Source organism: Gambusia affinis, linkage group LG22, assembly GCF_019740435.1.
Source record: "Gambusia affinis linkage group LG22, SWU_Gaff_1.0, whole genome shotgun sequence".
Taxonomy (NCBI): Eukaryota; Metazoa; Chordata; class Actinopteri; order Cyprinodontiformes; family Poeciliidae; genus Gambusia; species Gambusia affinis.
In genome coordinates, this window is record NC_057889.1 from 10,232,078 (window position 1) to 10,255,589 (window position 23,512).

Below are 23,512 nucleotides of genomic sequence, written 5' to 3' on the forward strand. Positions count from 1 at the left end.
TTAACTGGTAATCTTTTTACTGTCGCTATAAACCTCTTACAAGTAATAGTTCAAATACAAAATGTTGAAATGTAAAATATTGTATGAGATGTGCTCTTATTCCATACAGAAGATCCTTCTGTTACTTCAAGCGTGTTTTACATTTATGATGTGAAATCCTTATGTTTAAACTTAATCCTGCCAATAATAACCCATAAGCATCTCTTGCTTTCTCATGATCAAGAAATGGCTCTTAAAATACTCTTCTGACTGTAGCATATCATAATAATAATTCAAAAGTCAGGGCATTCTTTTTTTCTCACATCTACCATCTGTTCATGAGCGCACAGTCACAGGCTTTTAAACCACTTACAAGTAACGTGTACCGTATGGCTTCAGCACTGCAGCAAACGTGTGGTGTAAGGGACATGGTGGCACAGGACGTTCTTATCCTGTTCAACCACTTTCCTCTGACCTCCTCCATTCTCTCTGCCTTTCTGTCTGTAATTTCTTAGGCTATCCACTCAGTTGCCTGGCATCATGATGGAAAACAGTTCATTTGCAGTCATTCAGATGGAACTCTGACTATATGGAACATCAGAGGCCAAGGAAAACCCATACAGACAATCACACCGCATGGTAAGGGGGACGAAGACTCACAAGCTCTGTCTTCATTCACAATATCACCCACCTATTTAATATTTTGTTACCAACACATGCTCTGTAGCACTCTCCAGAAACCTGGAGTTTACAACTTAATGATCCATTCATCATAAGGAAATATGTATGTCGATTTTAGTTTTTAATATTAGATGCAACAAGTGACAAATACCAATTGGTATAATATTCAAAATTTCAATAGGAAATGAATATCTATCAATAATACATTAACATACAATATGAGTTCATGGCAGCATGAATGATGTAGCCTTCTAAACATTACACAGATGTGCAGTGAAACTTTAAATATGTGACTCCTTTCATACACACGACAATCTATCCATCCATTTTCTTACACCCTTATCCCACCGGGGTCAGAGGGGTGTTGGTGTCTATTTCTGTTGTCAACGGGCGAGAGGTGGGGTACATCGTGGACAGATCGCCAGTCCATCGCAAGGCCAAGATAATTCAAAGAGCTTTGAAATCATTCATTTGCTTCTGGACCTGAGTTTCAAAATGTTAGGAAGAGTTCAGGCTCTTGGGAGTCACGCAGCAGTCTTCCCATGCCCTGGGTCACATGCAGTACAATCAAAATTTTTAGTTTTCAGAAAATTTGCATTCGGAAGCTTCCATATTTAGAGCTTCTACTGTATTTGTTATTACGCTCTGTCCAGAAAGGCCTGTGATGCCATGTTTCTATTTGTAATATAAGCATAAACTAAATAATGTCTTGAGCAAAGGGTTATTTGCATTTTAATTCTGTTTTAGAATCAACATATCCACCGTAAAAGTTGTTTCTTTTTTCCTGGTAATTGACCTATTATGTAATGACCTTATTAGGGTCAATATGATAACTTGTGCAGGAATTGTTATACACCATCATTGCTGATCACAGATTCTTCCATATCCAATTAGTCCCATTTCAGCTCCTTCTTCTATGTTGTGTGCTGCCATGTTTCATTTGTTATAAAACTTTTTGTACATTTTTTTCACGTTTTAGCTTAAACAAATTTCTTCGTTTATTTTGAAGCCTGTGATGGCAGGTAACACATAATTATGTTTTGGTCATGAGAGACACTCGTATGTCATTTTCATTGAAAATGCAATTACCAGGTTAATACTAGGATATTAACCCGGTTACTTCATTACCAGGTCAATATTTGCAGTGGAAAGAGAGAGTTGTAACATCAATGTAGTAGATGTACGGTTCATCCATTGTGTGCTGCACTCACTGCAGGTCCCCTCTTAAACAGTAGATGTCATGTCAGAATAATGCTATTCTTCCCAGCAAGAATGACATCAAATGAAAAGAAGTACAGGCAGTGCATTCTTCATACACAACCTCACCACAGTTGGAGTGGCCAGCATTTAATTAGGAGCCTAATTTTCTTAAAACAAAGCAGTATGTTCCCATGGGTAGATTCCCAGCTATATGTTACCTGGGGAACATAAACTGAAATACCTAGGAGATATTTAGCTGTCTCTTTTGTCCTCATCCACACTAGCCAATTCCCCTTTAAATAATTTTTTGCTTTTCCATGCAGCCCTTTTGCTCCACAGATGTAGTTCATCAGCAAAATTTCCTGAAGCAAAAAAAAAGAGCCTTTGAGCTGTCTTCAGTCTTTCTTGTTGCAAAGAACCCCAAAACTAGCAAATTCATGACTGAAAAAACTGCATTTACGAGGCAACCATTTTTAACAAAGTTTATATTTCATGATTTAGTACTGATTGTTGCTGATTATAGTTTTTTACTTAATAATCTGCAACAATTTTGTCTCCCTAAGTGGTATTTTCAGGTCTAGAGTAACTAGAACACTTTAAATGGATCAAGATAACATTTTCCCAAGTTGGAGAACTTTGTCCAGTTATTGCAGAAAGGATTACTGATTGGCTCATTTTTACCCTATGCAAAATGACATTATTTATTTTCAAAGGGGACAATTCTTCATCTTTTTATCCTACTGAAGAATATCTCATTACTTTAAAATAATGTTAAATGGTATTGTCATAAAAAATATTAGTTTTTTTGTTTTGTTTTGACTCCACACATCTGAAAACCTTGATTGTACTGATTATTTGTTGTTTAACTTTGGAAATGATGCACACAACTTATTCATAGAACTTGCTGCATGAAGATATTTTAAAATTTTTACAAAATGGTCTAAATATATCCTATTTTGCAAACATATCTATTTAATCTGCTTTGTCTAAAAAATAAAAATGATACCGCTTTGGTTAAAAATCGACATAGTCATTGATTTTGTTCTTTTTCTTTCTTTCAAAATCCAAGCTGTCCATTAAACATGCATCGTGCATTTTGTTAGATGCGTTCTCACTGAAAGCATTCTTCCACGTATTTGCCTGCTCATGATTCCCTTGCAGTTTCAATTAGAGGTTCTATTGTCAGCTCGGTTATAATCCGCCTCTGTTCGCTGTACCTCGTGCCTTAATACATGCACTCTATTGCTGCGGCTCTGTTTATGCCGTTCTACTCTTATGAAGATGTTTCACTTCATACCTCTCTACCTCCCTACATCACATATTCACACAGAACACCTCGACAGTTTCTGGACCTCAAAAAAAGGGGCAGATTGTGTGGGAGTGTCAACAAGTTGGAGAGCAAAAGAGTCTAGACGAGAACAAAGACAGTAATTAAACCAAAGAGAAAAAGTTAGACTTTTCAAGCTGTTTTTCTATGCAAGGAAATGCAGAAAGGATTTCACCACACCAGCTTTTTAATTAGTTGTTTCCCTCACTGCTTCATACGTAATTACTTTGGTATTTAATGGGCAATTATGCAAATTCCTTTGACTGATTTAAGTAAGGCTTTTAAGTCCCTCCTTAATTGTCTTTTTTGATATCGGTTATTAAAAGTGTTCCTTATTTTAAACAGATTTGCTCTGTACACCCTGCAGGAGGGATCACCTTGAAACATCAGGAGTCATTATGTCCAATGTCTTATCGTTATACAAAAATCTAAATACATTTGAATTTCCTATACACTCGAAAACCCCTGAGGTTTAAATTGATTGTTTTGGAAGAAGCACCAACAAACATCAGACCTCTGCACATATCCATCGTTGTCTTCCTCTCCTCTGTTGTAGAAGTCTTCTGTTGCTGTTACGACTGTTCAGCCCAGCGTTTTAAGTGTTGCTTCAGGGGGAAAATTAAATGACGAGAAACACAAAGAAAGGAGGAGAAGAGAAAGCAACGAACGGGCAAAGTAAAGTAACTTCTGTTTGTTCTATTTTAGGAAAACAGCCCAAGGATGGAAAGAAGTCAGAGTCGTGTAAACCCATTCTTAAAGTGGAATATAAAACAACGAGAAATGGGTAGGCTTTAATAAAATAAAGTTTCTGAAAAAATTATGTTTATCTCTAGCTAAACCAATTATGGTACAGTCTAGCAGTGTGACTTTAATAATATGTACCCAGTTTGTTAAATACGCAATGTTTAAAATACTTAAACTTCTATTTGTCTATGTATTTTTATTAGAGATTTTCACTATAACTTGAATTTTTTTTTTTTATTGCCTAATATTAAGGTGACTAATGTTAATGACAACCTTGCAGAAAACCTCTGGATAGACATATCACGTGTAGCTGGTCAGTTTTAAAAATGCACGTACCTTAACAAGAGTGACAAAGTTTACTCAATAGTTTTCACAGCATGATTGTGGTTTTTCCTAAGGGAAATATTTCCATCTATTATTGTTCCAAACATAGAAAACGTGTAGCAGCTTTCTTTCAACCAGCGGAGCAGAAAGGTGTCACAACAAGTGGGGTAAAGGCAGAGCAGTTACTCTATGCTAGTTATAGAGTGAGAAACTAGTTGGTTCTGCACTGATATTGGGATCTACAAATTTATTAATTTATTAAAAATATTGGTACATCTCGATACCAGTCATCATGTTTAACATATATTCAAACTGTTGCAATAGTCTGACAAAATATTGTGTTGCTATGCTTCTCCTTATATATCCAGGGACCCTTTCATTATATTCTCTGGTGGTCTGTCTTATGACACGGTGGGACGGAGGCCATGTCTGACAGTCATGCACGGAAAGAGTATTGCTGTGCTGGAGATGGATTATCCTATCGTAGACTTTCTCACGCTATGTGAGACACCATATCCTAATGGTAAGTTTTGGTCAAAATTGGCAACCTTTCGCCACATCTGTAAGCAATATTATCATGCTCCTTGTGGATTCACACACGCATACTTCAATCTTTTTTAATTATGTCAGATTGCTTGTAGCTTTGTGTTACCGCTTTTTGCAATAAATTTCCCAACGGAATGGATTCTACCTCTCTTTCATTATCTGAACAACAAAATATTACATTTTAATTTCATACCTTCGTACATAAAAGGCTTCCATCAGAATTAAATTATCTTCTTTCCAATGCTGGTGTGTCAACAGTTTAAACAGGTCCAGCCTTTGCTGAACGACATGGGGTGCTGAATGTGTGTAATCCTGGGTGTAATCTCTGCTGCTATGTAATGTGCCACATGTACAGTTTGAGGGAGGATTAGTAGATTATGTAACAGTCCATTAAATCGCTGGGAACCTGATAGCCCCATCCACTGCTTTTTATCCGGTGATGGTCACAACCGGGTTTCTGTTACTGCACAAGACATGTCTGCTGATAGTGTGTGATTGTGTGCACTTAAATCCTCATTAAATTGCAGCATCTGTTTATACGGTACAACAATTGGCTTTAGAACATGCTGTATTCCTAAATGTAATAACACTGGAGGGTGAAAATAAATGGCTTGCACAGTCCCATGCATCGTATTAGTTTATATGCATTCAAAAGACATGTTTCTGCTGGCATGGCCCAGTAGTCATTAACAGTTTCTTTTGTTGATGTCCATGTGCCACTCTGATCCTGTAAATATTCATTTAATATTCTCCCTGCACAGCCAAACAGGTCAGCATTAAAACATTGCTCTATTAGCCAAATTTAATGTGTTCTGATGAGCGCTCACCTAAAATATTTTTTTAAAAATGTCATTTATTTCTGAATATATCTGACTCAAAACTTTCGGCCAGTCTTTAATCAGTTTAAATGTTGCTCCTGTTGGCATTATTTCTTCATGCAGAGCAATTTGCAGAAGCATGTTACTACTGTTTTGACTCATTGATCATTTTGTTGGTACCATAACTCATTGCACATCCAGATAAGAATTGCACAAAAAGTTCACTTTTAAATTAAAACACTTATATTGTCAGGGATGGCCTTCTCTTGTCTTCAAACTGATTTGCATAGCCTGCCTAACATTTTTCAAATTATGAAAATGGAAATTTTATAAACAACCACACAGGTTTTTGGTAATATTATGGATAAAATTTACATATAATTCCAAATGAAGAGTACAAGATGTTCAATAACAAACATTTAAGAATGTTTTTGTTGGACTGCAGCCTTGATCAAGCCACTCAGAACATTCCTCTTTTATACTTTATACTTGTCTGATTAATGGAGCTTTGCATTAAGTGACTTTATATACTGATTCATGCAAAATTTACAGTTTTAATGAACTTTTAATGCAACTTTTACTGCACCTTTGCATGTTCATGACAACTGTTTTGTCATGTTTATGATAGTTTTCATGTCTGTCTTATGGACACCCCTTCAATTAATTCAATTTATTGTAAGCTTTAGAGAAAGCCTGAAGCCAAAAAGCAATTTAATGCTAAAAAGACAGTTTTGTGTTTTTATTCCTTTTTATAAAAAACAAAAAGAGGAAAAAATAAACTTTTTCAAGGTCCCCTAAAAATAGGCTCATAACTTTAGGCTAATGTCATTAAGCAGCTTAGTGATCGCTGTTGTCTCTAAAGATTAAATATTTGCATACATTCACTATAAAAACGAGCTTGAATGGGGTGCAGGTATATTAGCTACAATGTTGGGCCTGTGAATTGTTCATGGATTACATGTTTTCATAAAAATCTATAATCAAAATTTCTGAAACTCTTTTCAAAACGGGTTATCCAGATAAATCACAGACTGATCCAGTTTGAAATTTTTATGATTTTTTTATATTTTTTTATGTGGTTTGTAGGACTCAGGGGAGTTCTCCCAAGTGTTTAATAAATAAATATCTATTAACTTTTACAGATTTTCAGGAGCCTTATGCTGTGGTGGTCCTGTTAGAAAAAGATTTAGTGGTGATCGACCTTGCACAAAATGGGTAAGTCTTACTTTCTTAACTGCATTATCTAAAGCTGCTTTAACCACAAGAGTTGACCTGGGAGTATCTCTGTTTCCATTTATTGTTCTTTTTTTCTTGTCATATTCCAAAATGCAATGTACATGAAGCAAGCATTTACCACTTCTGTTAATGTGGAAACACTTCATGCATAACAAGTTGTGTGATCAGTGTTTGTTCCAACCTTGTTAACAGTTACCCCATATTTGAGAACCCATATCCTCTAACGATCCACGAGTCTCCTGTAACCTGCTGTGAGTACTTTGCCGACTGCCCTGTGGATCTGATTCCTGCACTTTACTCTGTTGGTTCACGGCAAAAGCGACAGGGTTACAGCAAAAAGGTACGGTAAAGAACAGCTACCACATCCCATTGATAAAGGCCTCTTTCTTTGTTCAATATCAAAGAGAAAAAGAAAAAAAAATAACTGTAAAAGCCTCCTCAGAGAAGGAAAATAAATCACAGAGATCCTCTGAGCAACACATCTGCAGGAAATGCATTTTTCATTCTCGGTATGATCAGTACGCTTATATTGTATGGATCAGTAAAGAAGCATTTACAGTGACATTAAGACACTCATCACTTTTATATTTGCTTATACGTGTACTTTCTTTTTTTGTCACACTTTACTGTTTCAGATCATGAGACATATTTTACTAGGAGTCAAGAAAACCTGAGTAAATACAAAAGAAAAATTAAGGATTTGACATATTTAGAGAAAAATTATTGAACCAGAATGAACAGAATAATTTGTTTAATCAAGTTCTCCAATTACAATTTTTATACTGTGTTTGGTTCTAATCAGCAAGTATTGAAAAAATTGACTTATTTGCATCTATCAGTTAATATTATAGATTCATAGATGCAGCAGTTTAGACTTTATTTCAAACCAGGGAGTTATAAAATGTGCTGATTTTAATTTTTACCCTTTATAACTTACTGACTCATAATATACAAATTATGTATGTACATTTCTTTAAAAACACCTTGTAACCTTTATGCCATACTCCAAAAACAATAAAGTTCCAAGGATAAAGGGCAGTTTTATGTAACTACAAATTGAACTCCAACAAAATCTCAACAATTTAATTATATCTCAAGTAATATTAATTAATGTCGTCATGAAGCAAGATATGCATAAATCTACTACTTCTCAGCAATTCTATTTTTTCTTTCTGCACACCTCCAGTCTCCTCTCATTCTCTTCTTCCTTTCTTATATCATACCAGACAGACCCCCCTCCTGCTCTTTCAGCCATTATGTATGCTTATGTTCTTTTCCTTGTCGCCTTGTTCGGCTTTCTTTTGGAAATGTCAGAATGCACTGACCTGAACTGGCAGCCTACCCTCTTCTTCATTTTTTTTTTTTTTTTGCTGAAGAAAAGCTTCACTAAGCTGCAGGGGGGCCTTCTCATATGAAGATCACTATGAGTCATACTGGTGACCTTTGTATGTGTCGAAGACTAGAGAGCTTGACCCCCCACTGACACACACACAATCTCTCACAGAGGTGTATAATGTGTTATTGCAAGACACACAGAGAGATGCCGAAAGACTCTCTGCGTGTTACCATCTGTAAATTCACACGTGGAGACGTTCATCATGACATCTCTGTGCAGAAGTGGCGTGTACAGCAACAGCTGTTCATTGACATACCTGTTAACTAAAGTGTGTGTCCTCTCTTCATCAAGGAGTGGCCTATTAGTGGTGGAAACTGGGGACAGGGCACACAGAGCTACTCCGAGATCATCATCACTGGGTAAGATAAAAAGCACTGTCACTGACTAAATGCTGCAATTATTGTCCACCTTAACTGCACTCTTTAGGTCAACTCAGTAAGAACGATTTTTACGTTTTCCGTCGCAGCGGGCTCCTAATTTATTTATTTATCTTTTTTTATGCGTTATAAGATTCAGCAGAAGCAGGGTTCAGTCACACTGCACAGGTGACACTAAGAATTTCTCTCTTATTCCTTTCTGTTCACCTCTATGACTGGCTGGATGAACGAATGAAAACCAATGAATCAAACCATAATAACATTTGTGAAATTGAAAGGTTCTTGGTCAGTATAAAGGAATGATAGCATGCAGTGAAAAGAAAAATAAATATTAATATGTCATGAACCTTTTTGATATTTTCGTCACGTTAATTCTCATTGTACATATGTACAGTGACAAACAGTAAATTCTTGTTTTTATTCTTATTACAACCTTTAAATCTCAAACAGGACAGAATTGTGGGGCAGAATGCTCATTTTTTATTATCTTTTTTCTTTCTTTCATTCCAGCTTCAAGCTTCTAAAGTATTGTTTCATATTCACAATGCGATTTTGGTTGGTCTGGATTTGACCATTCTGACAGACAATGATCTAATCATTCCATTGTTGGTCTGGCTAGATGTTTAGTTGTCTTATGGAAAGATGAGCCTCCCCCCACTACCCTGCATTTAGCTCCAACAGTAAACTCAACTGCAAAAAGCATCCATGTTCCTGTTTTACAAAAAGCAACCCTCACAACATAAGGCTGCCAGCATCATGTTTCAAAATAGGAAAAAAATGCTTAGGATGATATGCCACATTAGTTTTCCACCACACATGTTATTCTGTATGTACCGGTAGGCGAAAAGGTGTGGTTTCAGCCTCATCTCACCAGATCACTTTCTTCCAGATTTTTGGCTCTGTCTCCTATCAAATGTATGGCAAATGCCTAGCTAAAATTTATGTGTTTTTGTCACTGTCAGTGTTGACTTCCTTCCTGTTGGTCTTCCACAAAATGTCTTTTTTCTCCCTTTTTTTAAATTCCAGTCATGCTGATGGAACAGTGAAGTTCTGGGATGCCTCTGCAAGTACGTCATTCCCACTGTTAATCTGTGCATCCTGTTTTCTGCTTATTTTTTAGAATATCATTTTGTTAAAATATAACTTTTTCCAAACTTTGAGCCAAAAGGATATATTTTGGCTCAAATGTACCAAAAGTTTGTACATTTTGGTACATTTGAGCCAAAATGTACCAAAATTTTGTTTTGGTACATTAGATATTGAGAAGAACACCTAAGATATTCAATGTTGGAGATTATTTTTGGTTTGTTCTCACAGAATTGAATAAAATAAATAAAGGCCTCATTCAGTTCTGAGTCTTTATCTTTCTGACACTGCAACTAATATGTTTTTTTCTTGGCTCCTTTTCAGTAATGCTCCAGGTGCTTTACAAGTTAAAAACGGCAAAGGTTTTTGACAGGAACCGATCCAAGGAAGACAAGGGCAGCACTGAGGTGTCGGACGAAGATCCCTTTGCCATTCAGATTATGGCCTGGTGCCCTGAGAGCAGGATGCTGTGTGTGGCCGGGGTGTCAGCCAATGTTATCATCTACCGCTTCAGCAAGCTTGAAGTAACTACTGAGGTGGTGCAGGTGGGTTCCAGTTGTTGCCTTTATTGTAAATGTTGCTTTCTACTTTTCAAAAAGTCAGTTGCAGCAATGCAAGCACATAGACACTACACAGTTCCTACAGTTTGACAAAAAAAAATTGGATTATCAGTTCCATTATTTCCATGTCTTCCTTCTATCTTTCCTTCTCCCACTTTTTGTTTTGTCAAGATCAATGTTTAAATCCTTCTCATCATTGATATATTTGTCATAAATGTATGCAGAACTTGAGTCTTCTATATTTGTAAATGCACATAAATGACTAAAAGGTCTGCAAGGCCGAGTCTTGAAAAGTTTTGATTTTTAAAAAAAAAAAAGAAGAAAGAAAACCTGTGTTCAGGAAAACAAGGTAATTGAAACAATCTCCATCACCAAACACGACCCTTACTTTCTTGTGATTGGCTTTCGACACTCAGTTCCTGTCCTGATTTAAGATGTTTAGACATATAAACAATACACACACTCAGAGGCAGTAAGGTTGCCATGCCAACAGACAGCAGTGAAGCAAGAAAAGCTAAACCAACGTTATAATCTTCTTTGATAGCAACTTAAGTGTTAATGGCAGTGCAGTGGGAGTCTGTGTTTAGCTGAATAAAAACAAATGCAGTTAATCTATTCTCTGTGCTGTTGCTGCACCTGGCTCTTTTCAATCACAGTGTGTGGGCAGTGCTGTGATGTGTCTCACTGATGCCCTCTTTTTTTTAAGTTCAGAACTGTTTGTCATAAATATTTAAAACCCTCAAAAAGCATTCATGAATTTAAAGAGCCTCATCAAACTTACACACTCTTCCCCCACCTCACAAATGCTGCAGTGTGGAATCAGTGCTTGATATGTGGATATAGCTGGAAAAGTGTTTTTTTTTTTTGTTTGTTTGTTTTAGTTTTTTTTTTTTTGCATAAGGCCAAACTTCTATACAACCTTGTAGGAGTGAAGAGAGCAGAGGGAGGGAGAGAATCTGAAGAAGGGCACTGATCACTCTAAACTCCCACATGTCAATGGGGCTAATGAGGCTGACAGAATGCCAAGGAGGAAAGCTTATCGGCATTGTGTTTAAGCTCAGGAGCTGTGTGTATCTTTGCGAAGGCGGAGGTTGCAAAGGGGTAGCCTGCAGGGGGATTTAGAAGGAATAAAGTATTTCAGTATTAGAGAACCTCTTTGACTTTCAGTCTGCCCACACATATGCAGATCTGACAAATCCAATTCATCAGAGGCGACTGTCTGAATGCATACACATGTCATTCACCATCACGTTATCCTGTTGCTTGAATAATTGTTGTTGCCATACAAAGCCATGTGTGAATGTTTCCACGTTTTGTCACATTTACACTTTGCTGCTGTTTATTTGAATTTTATGTGAAAGTGGAACTCATAGTAGCCATTAATTTTGCAGTTGAAGGAAAATGACTGTTTCTTTAAAAAAAATAAGGGGCAGATTTTTGGAGTGTATGACCAATAAATAGTCCTGTTGACAGATTCTTTCCCACCTGAGCTGTGGATCTCTGCAGCTCCTTCAGAGTTATGAAGGGCCTCTTAGTTGTTTCTCTGACTAAGGCTTTTGCTGCTCTGTTATTTTAGACTGGCATTCATGTTTTATTGGCTTTAAAGATGTGCTCTGACCTGCCCGCCATGTTTATTGATCTAATAAAGACCAATAAACGCACCTGCGGTTGAGTTAGCAATTTTATGAAGTCCTTCTTTTATACAGAGATGAAATAGCACATAATTTTTGGGGGGTCCAAGTATACAGAGCTCTGTTTATAATGTGTCAAAGTGAGAAAAGGTTGCTGTGTGTGTATAATTTTGCAAGACACAGTATTAATGTGGTATCTACAGTACCAGAAACACTTTATATGTTAATCTGTAAATTTCAAAACCCCTATCATAAAAAAGAATGAAATTTGACAGGAAATAAAATTGAAAATGCATAGGAACCCTGAGATTTGCTAATATATTCTCATCTCTCCTGTCGTTCTGTGCACATCTGTGCGTGTTTTCAGTTACTAGAGGTGCGAATGCAGTACGAGCTGAACGAAACAGAGTCTCCAGATGGTGGAGGTGGCGAGCAAACGTCGGCACATCCCACCCCTGGTGCCTCCCCTCAGACAAGCGGCCCACCTTCACACCCTTCTACCAGCAGCAACAACTCTGACGGAGGCAACATACCCTGCCTTAAGTACGAGACAGACGTGCACAGAAAAGGGCTCACATGAAAGAAGTAGGAGCACTTGCATACACACTAACACACACAAGTCTTGCTTTCAGCCTCAAGCACAGCTGCATAGAGTTATTCAGAGGCCTCAAGCGTTCTCAGCCACAAACCTCCATCTCCCCCTCTCACACAGAGTTTCATCTGCTACACATATCCAGCTGCACTACTTGTACTTCTCTTGTTTTTGTGCTCTTCTTTTGCCTTTTTCTCATTCCTTTTTTTTTTTTTTTTTTTTTTTTTTTGTCTCTGCTACAGAGTGCGAAGTTCTCCTTTGAAGCAGTCTCCAGGCTACCAGGTGGATTTGGTGGTCCAGTCAGTGTGGGTGAGTGGAGAGCCTCCTCAGCAGATCACAAGTCTGGCGATGAATTCCTCCTACGGCCTGTAAGTTGATACACAGAGAGTTTGTAAGAACACTGGGATCTGTTTCATCTTTATATAGAGGTTTCGTTTGATATTAGCAAACTTTCTATGTTACTATATTGCCTGATAAAATTACTTGTATTATTTTGTCCCTTTGCAACCTTTTCAAATGTACTGTGCATTTTAATCCAGCTGTTCTGAGTCGATACTGTTGGATAACTTTGTTTCTGATCTATGCGTTTTTATCCTTGTTTCTTAAATTTCTTGCCCTTGTGCTTCTTCCACTGCCTACATCTTTGCTTCAACTGCTCCCTAGATTGGTGTTTGGCAACAGTAACGGCCTGGCAGTGGTGGACTACATCCAGAAAACGGTAGTTCTTAATCTGGGCACGGTGGAGCTTTACGGATCCAATGATCCCTACCAGAGACAGCCTCGGTCGCCAAGAAAAGCACGGCAGCCTTCCGGAGGTAAAGGACAAAGAAGACATGTGAAAGATGAAAAGTTTGGAAAATTTTCTGCAACCAGCCTAAATCAAGATTTTAGATTTTTAAACACAGGTTGTGTTTTTTGTTTTTTTTCTTTTTCCCATGAGACGCTAATGGACTTGCACCACATGTAGAAATAGGACATTGCTCAAAAAATAAAGGGACTCCTAAATAACACAATCTCTAAGTAAAATCAAGCTGTCCAGTTAGAAATCAGCACTCGATGTGAATCAAGTTCACCTGCTGTTGTGTAAACGGAACAGACAACAGGTGGAAGTGAGAGGCAATTAACAAGACAACTCCTATAAAAGGAGTGGTTGTAAGGCTGTCTCATTCTTTCTGGCTGACATCTTGGTCATGTTTGCATGTTGTCAGTGGACCCTTAGTGGTAACATGCAATGAGGTCTACAACCCACAGTTAACAATCCACATCAAAGTGATGTGCTATAAAGCTTTGCAGTGTCTGTCAGTACAGTGTCCAAAAGAATGGCAGAGGTACGGAGAGACAGGCCAGTAGATGAGGAAAGGGACCCATAGGAGGGAAACATCCCAGCAGCAGGACAGCTTCCTTTGTGCAAGTAGGAGCAGGAGGAGCACTGCCAGGGCCCTGCAAAATGGTCTCCAGCAGACCACTATATGCATGTTTTGCTTAAACTGTCAGAAACGGACTCCATAAAGGTGGCATGAGAGCCTGACATTCACAAGGGGAGTCCTTGATTACAAGCCATTATCGAGCAGAAGATTGGAATTTGCTAGAGAACACTAATATTGGCAGATTCATCACTGACGTACTGTTTTCTTCACGGATGAGAGCAGGTTCACGCTGAGCATGTGACAGACATGACAGAGTCTGGAGAATCTTATTCTGCCTGCAACGTCCTCCAGCACGACCAGTTTGGCAGTGGGTCAGTAATGGTGTTGGGAGGCATTTCTTTGGAGGGCTGCACAGTCCTCCATGTGCTAGCCAGACATGCCCGGACTACCATAAGGTACCGGCAGAAGATTCTTGTATTCACTGTGAGACCGTATGCTGGTGCCGTGGGCCCTCAAATGCCAGGCCTCATGTGGCTGCTGTGTTTCAGCGGTCCCTGTAAGTTGAAGGTATTGATGTTATGGTCTGCCCTGTACATTCCTCAGATCTGAATCAAATGGAGCACATCTTTTTTCATTCCATCCACCAACACCACATTGCAGCACAGACAGTCCAGGACCTGACCGATGCTTTAATCCAGATCAGGGAGGAGATCCTCCAAGGGAACATCTGTCACTTCATCAGGAACATGCCCATGAATTATAGGAAAGCCCTATAAGCACATGAAGGTCACACACAGCCCAATTCTGACTTATTTTGAGGAATTTCCTCTGAAGTTGGATCAGCTTGATCCAACTTCCCAGTCCACCATAGGATAATGATTTCATTTCACATTGATCAGTTTTGTTATTCCAAATGCATGTTCAAAATGTAATGTACTAGAGCTTTTCAACATTCTGTTCATTTGTATCTATGATGATATTTTAGTGTCCCCTTTATTTTTTGAGAAGTGCATGGAGGGTATACCTGAAGCTTAAACAAAATGATGCATAAAAACATAAGTGAAACCAAAATATGAAGCAGACTAATGGTCTTTTTTTAGATACGTCATGATAAAAATTATAGATCAAGTTAAAAATTATCATGCAATGACAAAATGACAATTATAGCAAATATTGAACAAACTCATACTGTAATAAAAAAATAAATCTAAGCATGTAGACATATTACTCTGTTATTTTTAGCTTTTCACTGGTGACTATATTAATACACAAAATCCCACAGGAAATTAATTCAAATTTGCATTTTTTGTAAGATGACAGGTTTAGTTTATCATTAAGCATGATGACTTGTTATTGCCTCGAAAGCTTCACCACTGGTGCTTAGTCCCTGATCTAATCTGTAAACTTATCTAAATATGAGACACACATACACTGCATCCACGGTGGCTTGCTAAAATATTCATTCCCAATCATTTTTTTCACATCGTTTCAAGAGACAGCCGCAAATTTTATGTAGTAGAGATACTTAGGACTGTGGAGTGGGAAGGTTTGTCATTTGATGTGTACTTATACCAGTTTTATATATCAAGTCTAAAATATATGCCCATTCCTTTTAGCAGAATTACTCATTCAGTCAGATTTCATGAACGGTTTCTGTGAACATTCATTTTCAAGTATCACAAATCAACCCGAGTTGAATTTAGATGTGGATCTAACTAGGCCATTCTGACAGAAATATCCTTTAATCAAACCATTCCATTTCCTTTTGTACGTTTAGCATTGTTATCCTGCTAAGAGGTTTTCATACACTACTGCAGTGGTTTCAGCTGCAATACTCTACCCTATGATGCTGCAAATGCAAAGTTTCACATTATGTATAGAGCGAAGTACAGAGTTTGGTTTCTTCATACAGCATTTTGGTTATAAGCAAATTAGTTGTCAGCAAACCCTTCTTTCACATTTCCTGCTTCATAAATATCTTGAAATACTAAAGGTTCCCTATTGCTTCCTTCAACATTTTTTTTTATTCTTGCAACTCTTCCATCAAGGTCAGATTTGTTAGGTGCAAGACAAATAGTTATTCTTGTCAACAAATTCTTCATGTAAGCTGCTCCTCTCTTCAGCTCCTCTAGAGTTACCATGGCCCTCTTGACTGCTTCTCTGATTAATGCTCTCTTTGCCGAACTTGTAGTTATACGCAGACAGGCATGTCTTGGTAGACCTGCCATTCTCTTTCTATTTTTGGCTGATGGATTGAATGGTGCCCAGAGTTCTGTACAAAGTTTGAGATATTGTTTCATTACCTAACCCTGCTTTAAACTGCTCTGCGGCTGAATCCATGACCTGCCTGCTGTGTCTGCTGGTCTTTGTTATGCTGCTTTTTTACTGATATTCTCTTAACAACTCGCTTAGGTCTTCAGGGAATTGTTGTATTAATATTGACATTAAGTTATAATTAAGAGGACAGTTTTAATTAATACTTTTTTTTCATCTTTGAGGCTGCAGTGTATTTTTTAGTTAAAGGTATTAGAGTGAGGGTCACTAAATGAATGGCACATCTTTTAGATTTTTATTTGGTAGAAATAAAAACCATTCAATACATAATTTTCTGGCTGTAACATGACAAAAAAAGAAAAGGGGCAAGTGTTATGAACACTTTTGCAAGGCCAGGTAAATTGATGCTATCCAGCTCTAGTGTGCTAGGCTTATACATGACAAAGCATTTTAACACAGTGCTCACAACTTGACCTTTTCCATTTTTGTTTATGGTCTCCACATTTCTGCTCCTGTACCTTTTGATTGCATGTTTTTACTCTCCCTTAGCTCCAAAGTATCTGCAACACGTAACGATGCAACACGATTCAGTGTCGACACACTGCCATCATGTGCTGAACAACAGCAGTGCAGATTCATTGCCTACTAGAAACCTAATTCCCATTTGTCTTATTAGCAAGTTTGCAAGCAATGCACACATGCTGAGTGATGACCTTATGATAATGATTCATTATCAATTGCTATTGAAAACAACTATCAAAAACTGGAAAAATTGAATTTATTCATCTTCATTTTCACAATGTTGCAAAAATGTGCTGGATAAATACATCTGGTGTCACTACGGGTACCAGGCTAGTTTATGTCAGGGCTTGGCGAGCTTGAGCTGTCATCAGACGTCCAGCTGTGTTTGTGTGCCAAAAGGGAGAGCGGGCTGACTAGCTTTCTGCCTCATAAGACAATGTCACACATGCGCATAACTGCACACGGAAACATGTTCCGGCATAAAGAGAAATACACATTTAAACTGTATGAAAACAACGCCATTCTTTTCAAAGCAGAAAACTACCCATCTGTTTGTATGTTTTGCTTATTTTAATTGCATTTTTTGAGCTGAAATTTATTGTTTACGTTTTCAAAATAAAGACTTCACTCATTCAATTTAATGCCAATTTGTGTTTTATCTGCTCCGCTGTAGGCTTGTGTGACATTAACGAATGTTCAGCCACATCAGAGGACTGCTGCAAGTCTCCAACTTCAGGTAACATGTCCTTCAGTGTGTCTGTTCAAACAGGTTTGTCCAAACATTACACGACCAAATTATGCGTTGTTTTATACAATGTAGACAGAGGCAACAGTTATTAAACATCAGTCTTTTTTGCTGTTTTTCAGAAAATAATATTCTCAATTGTTGCTTATTAAAGCAGAACTTTATGGTGCATATTTTTGTTAAACCATTTCTTTGCTTTACTCTCAGTTTCTCTCATCCTCAGCGCATTTTTTTACTCCATACAATATATTCCCATTTCCACACATATTCATTTACCTCTTCTCAGAGTCCAATAGACAAAATTCAAATTTATTTAATAGATCTCCATATTTTGTGGAAACTGTAAATCTTTGTAGCATTTATGAGCTTAGTGTGACTGTTGATAGTTGCAAAGTGAATGCAGCTCTACATTTAACAATGTGTAAGACAAACCTATTAATTTGCACTATTTGTTTCAGTTAGAGAAATGTAATTTTTGCAACACGTAACCTGCGTAATGGCATAATTATAGAAAAAATAATAATAAAAGCGCTTTGATGCATTTAATTTGTTTCCAAGAATATCCAAATTAATTCTCAAATTTTATGTCAACGTCCTTCAGTTTTGTCAGGGTCCATTACATCTATTCCTCCAAATGCATAAGCAGATTTTGTAAGCTGTAACAAAATACAGATTTCTGGTTTGCAGAGATGCTCCTCTGTTTGCATTCATATAATCTACATTGCTGATACCCTTGGAAAACAAAATGGCCCAGTTTCATCTCATTATGGGTAACTTGGCATCTGTGCGATAAAATGATGAAATTTAAAGGTCAGATACAAATCACGTCTCTAAGTCTGCCTGCTGTTTCCAGGTGTGATTGTAGTTCCAACCCCCATGTCTGGTTACATCACACCCCACAGTATGATACATCTGTCTGCTGTGCATAATTTATGGTGAAGAGAGAGATAAGGGGCTTTCCAGCATAAGTTATATGCTTCAAATTTTCATTTGGTCTAAGCCCAAGTTGTTGTTTTGGTTTTTTTTTGTTTTTTTTCAGAAATGTATCGGGGTTTTCTGGTGGGGTAAAAACATGGATTGCTTTATAGAATCACAGTTATCCTCTAAATTGTTCAAAAAGAATAAACAATTACATAAGCACACAACATAAAGAAATTAAAACTTTATATGGTTCTTTTTCTGTTCACTTCTGCACAAGCCCATACGAAAAGCTGAAATTAAAGCTGCAGTTTATAATTTAAATGAAAAAATACTTCTTTTTTTTGCATATTTGTTAAAACTGTTACTATGTCCTGACCACAGAACATGAGATGTATAATTTGTGAACAAATAAATCTTCTCTGGCTGTAATACCACAGTGGGGAGACAGAGGAACTCATTTTTTTGTACAGACTATCTTTGTCTTATTATAATTGATATAGTGATAGTTTTAACAAATACTTAAAAAAATATATTCTTTATAAAAGATACTGTAACTTTAAGCTGATATTCTGAAGAACTATTGAGTTAAAAATGATACTTTGCCCATTACAACTAAACTGACTCGAGAAGTTGTTTCTAACTGTACATTTACTGTACTTTACTCCCCCTCCTCTTATCCCAAAAGTGTTGATGTCACACAGCAATCTTCAACAGTTCTACAATGGAGGTGGTAGAGGAGGTAAGACTGGCCCAAAGTTTCCATAAGAGGCTCTGTTGGCAGGACAAATATGGTCCCAATTTGGTACCACAGTTTTGTTTTGTTTGTTTTATTTTGTTTTTCTATGTTGTGAATACACTTTCTCTGTCCTTGGTGTCTATAGTCAGCAAATGCTTCTTGGAATAAATAATTTAAATGGAGGAAACAAAAAAGAAAAAAGAAATTCCAAAATATGTCAAGGTTAGCTTCTGTTCCACTACCTTTTTGTTCTGTATGCATTTCAATATAAGTGGATGGCTTAATTTGTTTTTAATGCAACAAATTCTTTTGGTAACACTTTAATTGACAGGTTATGAATAAGACTGTCATGACACTGTCATAAACATGACATAACACCTGTTATGAACATGAGTAAGTCTTTATGATTATGAAGACTTTCTCATAAATATTAAACTTTAAAAAATATGTAGCTTTATGTTATTAAAGCTAAAGTTTTAATCAGTAATACTTTTATAACAAATTTATGTCAGATCATGGTTACTTGGTTAATGTCAAGTTGTCATAATGAAGATATTTTGAATAATGTCAACTTTGTATTTAAAGTGTTAAGATTTACCAAATGACATTTTATGACGACAGTCATAAATATTCATGAAGACTTACTCATGTTCATAACAGGTGTTATGTCATGTTCATGACGGTGTCATGACAGTCTTATTCACAACCAGTCAAATAAAGTGTTACCATTGTATTTTTTTATATATTTGAATACAAAAAATACATAACATTGATAAAACTGAAAGTTCTTGGAGCAGAGGATGACCTAGAATGATGATGACATTGCAACTGCTTTGAGACAACTTAGTTGTATGATACACATCTTGCATGCTACTTGTATGTAGCACATGTGTCATACTGTAAGTGTGTTTACGTTTGCTGTCTGTCCTGAGATGATTGTTTATAATATGGTTTGAAACCCCAGAGCTCATCATTGTTCCAACTTTGTATTAATTTATCTCCAGTGTTTTGGTCAATGGTAAAAATAAAGTCTGCAAAAGCTGTAGTGTCACATTTGAGATGGCCCTAAACCTTATATTGAAGGATAGACCTATAGATCATTTCATTTAACAACTGAGCTTTTCAGTCCAAGTTTTCTATGTGTCGTAGTGATATTTGAATTAAGAGGGACTGGATTGACTGACATATCTCTGTGTTTGTGCGTGTGATGTGACCTGCTCTGTGCTGCTCTCAGACATTTCCAGAAAACGGTCAGCGTGGGAGGAATGTGCCCAGAGCACAACTAATACAGGACTTATAAAATATTTGACATTTAAGCTAAAGTGCTAAGTTTTTAGGACAGAATAAAAACTTTATAAGTTTTATGTACACTGGATTGACTGGAACTGTGTTAAAATATTTTGCGAGAATAATGCTAGACAACTTCTGTCAAAACACATAGGAAACACTGTAGTTTTAGTCCAGCAATTTGCTCCACTTGAAACACTGTCACCAGGAGCTAGACATGAGTTTATAGAACATTGCAACTCTATTATGTCAGACTATTATATTTTTGTGTTAGTTAAAGCAAAAACTTAAAGAAATTGGCAGAAGAAATCAGGAGTGAAGCTTGGGGCATAACTGACTCAGCACAGGAAACGTCTTCCTGTGTTAGATTTACAAACTAACAGACTGATAGCTTTTCTGGATTGTGTTGGTGGTGTTGCTTGGCCGTTTGTTGTCTTCTGGTTAATCCTATTAAGAAACCAGTCTCTGTCATGCAAACTAGTTACTTGGCTCTATGCTGTTTTCCTTCGAGGGACAAGCGTTGTTCAGCCACATGAGATTGAGCAATAACAGGTCTGTACACCGCCTGTTGATACTACAGAGTGGATTGGTAAGTGAGGTACTTGGACAAGCCATGTATGAATCCTGGCATGAGGCTGAGAAAACCACTTGACTACCTAAAAGTTAATGTTATACGGGAACCTGCAGATAGACCACTGACGGGGTAAAACTGGGTTTAAACCATCACGCCCCACCAGTACTGACTTGGCAACTGCAATCAGGTCTGTGAAGAGTAATGTTGGTTAACTTCATGATGCGAGACCTCCACTTCCTGTCCGAATCCATGTTTAATCTAGGCCCTCACCACAGAGTAAGCATTCCTCTTGTGTTCTTTATGACTTCCACTGCTAAGTGTACAGTCCCACCAGCTGTCCTGTGCTTGCACTGTTGGTGCACAACGCCCAAGTACTGGTAATTCACAATCCGGCAGCACAACTTGGAACTCCTGCAGTGTTGTGCTTCTGTTGCCCCTCATTTGCTGATTGTCACCAAACTCTAAAGCTGAATAAGTGTTTGTCTTACTTATGTTGAAGGTGTTATCAAAACATCATAGATGTCTTACCATCAGCTTAAGTCTGCAATGTAGAAACTCTGATCCTGTCAAGAAAGATTTATGCTAGAACAATCAAATTTTGTGACTGAGTTGAGTGATGTACAATGTTGATTGTACATACAATGCGGATAAAATTTAGTAAGTTTTTTTTTAATTATTATTTTTTTAGCATATGCTTGCAAAACATGTTGACATGTTAATGTTGTATCTAGTTCAGATTGTGCAAATACTTATTTACATGCCTCTAAACTGTAACTAGAAAAAAATCTCCTGGTCACTATATCTCTAGGTAAAATGCATACAATATATGCAATTTGCCTGTTTTTAATTAGAAATAAAAAAACATTAAATTTTAATAAACTTGGTGACTTCACCTGATCACATGGTTTCAGACGTATGGTGCGCCTTAAAGTTCTATACAAATCGGCATAAATGAGATGATGCTTTATGATTCAGCATGTTAGATCTAAAAGTGAAAGAATTGATTTTGTTTCTTTTATTTCTAAAAGATCTTAAACATACACACATGCAACCTCATTTGTTCTTAGGATATGGGTATAGATTTCACTTTTTCTCTTTTGGAATAGAGTCTGGTCATTTATTAAAGCACTAATGTTAACTACTGGCACATCTAAGCTTCATAATATGTAGAGAATGTTATATCTCAGTGAGTGAGTGATAAAACTGTTTTTGTACATCTTTTTCTTTCTTCTTTCTACTGCAGAGAGTGAAACAGCCTCTAGCCTTTATTTACTGTCATTTGTTTTTCACTTCCATAAAATGTTATGTTAAAAAAAATATTTAAATAGCTGTAAACCCACACCAGTCGACTTGAATCACCTTTTTCCACTATCACTGTCTTCTTCCATTTCTGATGTTCTTTATTATTTCTTCCTGTTTCTTGCTGCATGCTTCTTTGGCATGACAGTCCTGAATGGCCCTTGCAGTTTTGGTCTGTCTTACCAGTCTTCTCTTTAGGTATTTGTACAAATAGAGGTCCCCTGTTTTTGTGTTCTGTCACAGCATGCCTTCGAGATATAGGAGTTGCCGCTATGTTTTTACGTAGAACTTTTGTATGTAAAGCATTTTGGCTCCTCTTGTCAGTAAACCAATTCCCTGGAACATGTTGCAGCTTTTCATTTTTTCTTTAGGTGTGTCTCAGCATTGTGCACAATTCTTGTCCAGTGCTGGATACCTGGCTTTGCATGGCACCGTCTCATAGCTTAGATGTGTGTTTGTAAAGAGGGATGTTCTCTTTTTTCCAGCAAAGATGTCACGGAAATTAAGCTTACCTACTGAGCTAAAGCCAGACTTGGGTAAGCCTTGACTTCGTGTCTCCAAACATTTTTTTTAATATCATTTGCAGTATGATTTTATTGCTCTGACTGGACTCAGCCACATTCCATTAGTCCAGTGGAGTATATTTCTCTGGTTTTTAGTCTCAAAACTGGCAAGCTGTGCAGATGTTCTCCTGAGTTTGCATGTGTCAAAAGTAGCACTGATCTGGCCGTAATTAAAATATATTGAGCAGAACCAAATTGTTGGATTTTTTTTTTGTTTGTTTTTTTTTTTTTTAACTGTATTGGGGTTTTCATAAAAGGTCAGTGGTGCTAACTGCTCACCCCTTCTCACTGCAGAGCTTTTTGTAACTTTTTTGCAGCTTTCTTTTTCTTCTGTGTTACTTGTGTATTTTCTTTTCTCTGTGTGATTGTTTCTTTTAACATTAAATGGTTTTCAGTTGGTAAAATGGAAATGTTTACTTCCAGGGACATTCAGCTGTTAGATTGTCATGTTCAAGACATTGTATAGTTTCAGATCACTAGTTGACTTAAATAATTAAAATTCTAATTGGATGACTGAATGATATATTGGATGATATAAAATATCTTTGTGCCTGATATACAAAAGGAAAAAATAGAAGACAGCGAAATGTTTCTGAAAATTTAAGTAAAAATAATATTTTCCCGATCTAAAGCGTATATGAGAAGCTTTTCAGTTAAGAATTTAAACGTCAACATTACCAATAGATAGATTTTTCACTCATGTATCATTTTATTGTGCGTATCCTTT

General features: G+C 36.9%; 1 protein-coding gene across 5 annotated transcripts in view; it reads left to right on the forward strand.

The window, feature by feature from the left end:
* The window catches only part of stxbp5a (syntaxin binding protein 5a (tomosyn)), a 96,388-nt gene that overhangs the window by 66,923 nt on the left and 5,953 nt on the right, over positions 1-23,512 (forward strand). For 2 of the 5 annotated variants that reach the window (XM_044107208.1, XM_044107209.1), the window contains exons 8-19: positions 495-618; positions 3,893-3,971; positions 4,624-4,778; positions 6,762-6,834; positions 7,048-7,195; positions 8,543-8,610; positions 9,655-9,695; positions 10,039-10,259; positions 12,273-12,448; positions 12,740-12,865; positions 13,161-13,312; positions 17,334-17,396. In XM_044107208.1, coding sequence (XP_043963143.1) covers positions 495-618; positions 3,893-3,971; positions 4,624-4,778; positions 6,762-6,834; positions 7,048-7,195; positions 8,543-8,610; positions 9,655-9,695; positions 10,039-10,259; positions 12,273-12,448; positions 12,740-12,865; positions 13,161-13,312; positions 17,334-17,396 — 1,426 coding nt within the window. Of the gene's footprint in view, positions 1-494; positions 619-3,892; positions 3,972-4,623; positions 4,779-6,761; positions 6,835-7,047; positions 7,196-8,542; positions 8,611-9,654; positions 9,696-10,038; positions 10,260-12,272; positions 12,449-12,739; positions 12,866-13,160; positions 13,313-17,333; positions 17,397-19,011; positions 19,066-22,707; positions 22,759-23,512 lie in introns of all 5 variants that reach the window. The other 3 variants (XM_044107205.1, XM_044107206.1, XM_044107207.1) reach the window with 3 other exon arrangements.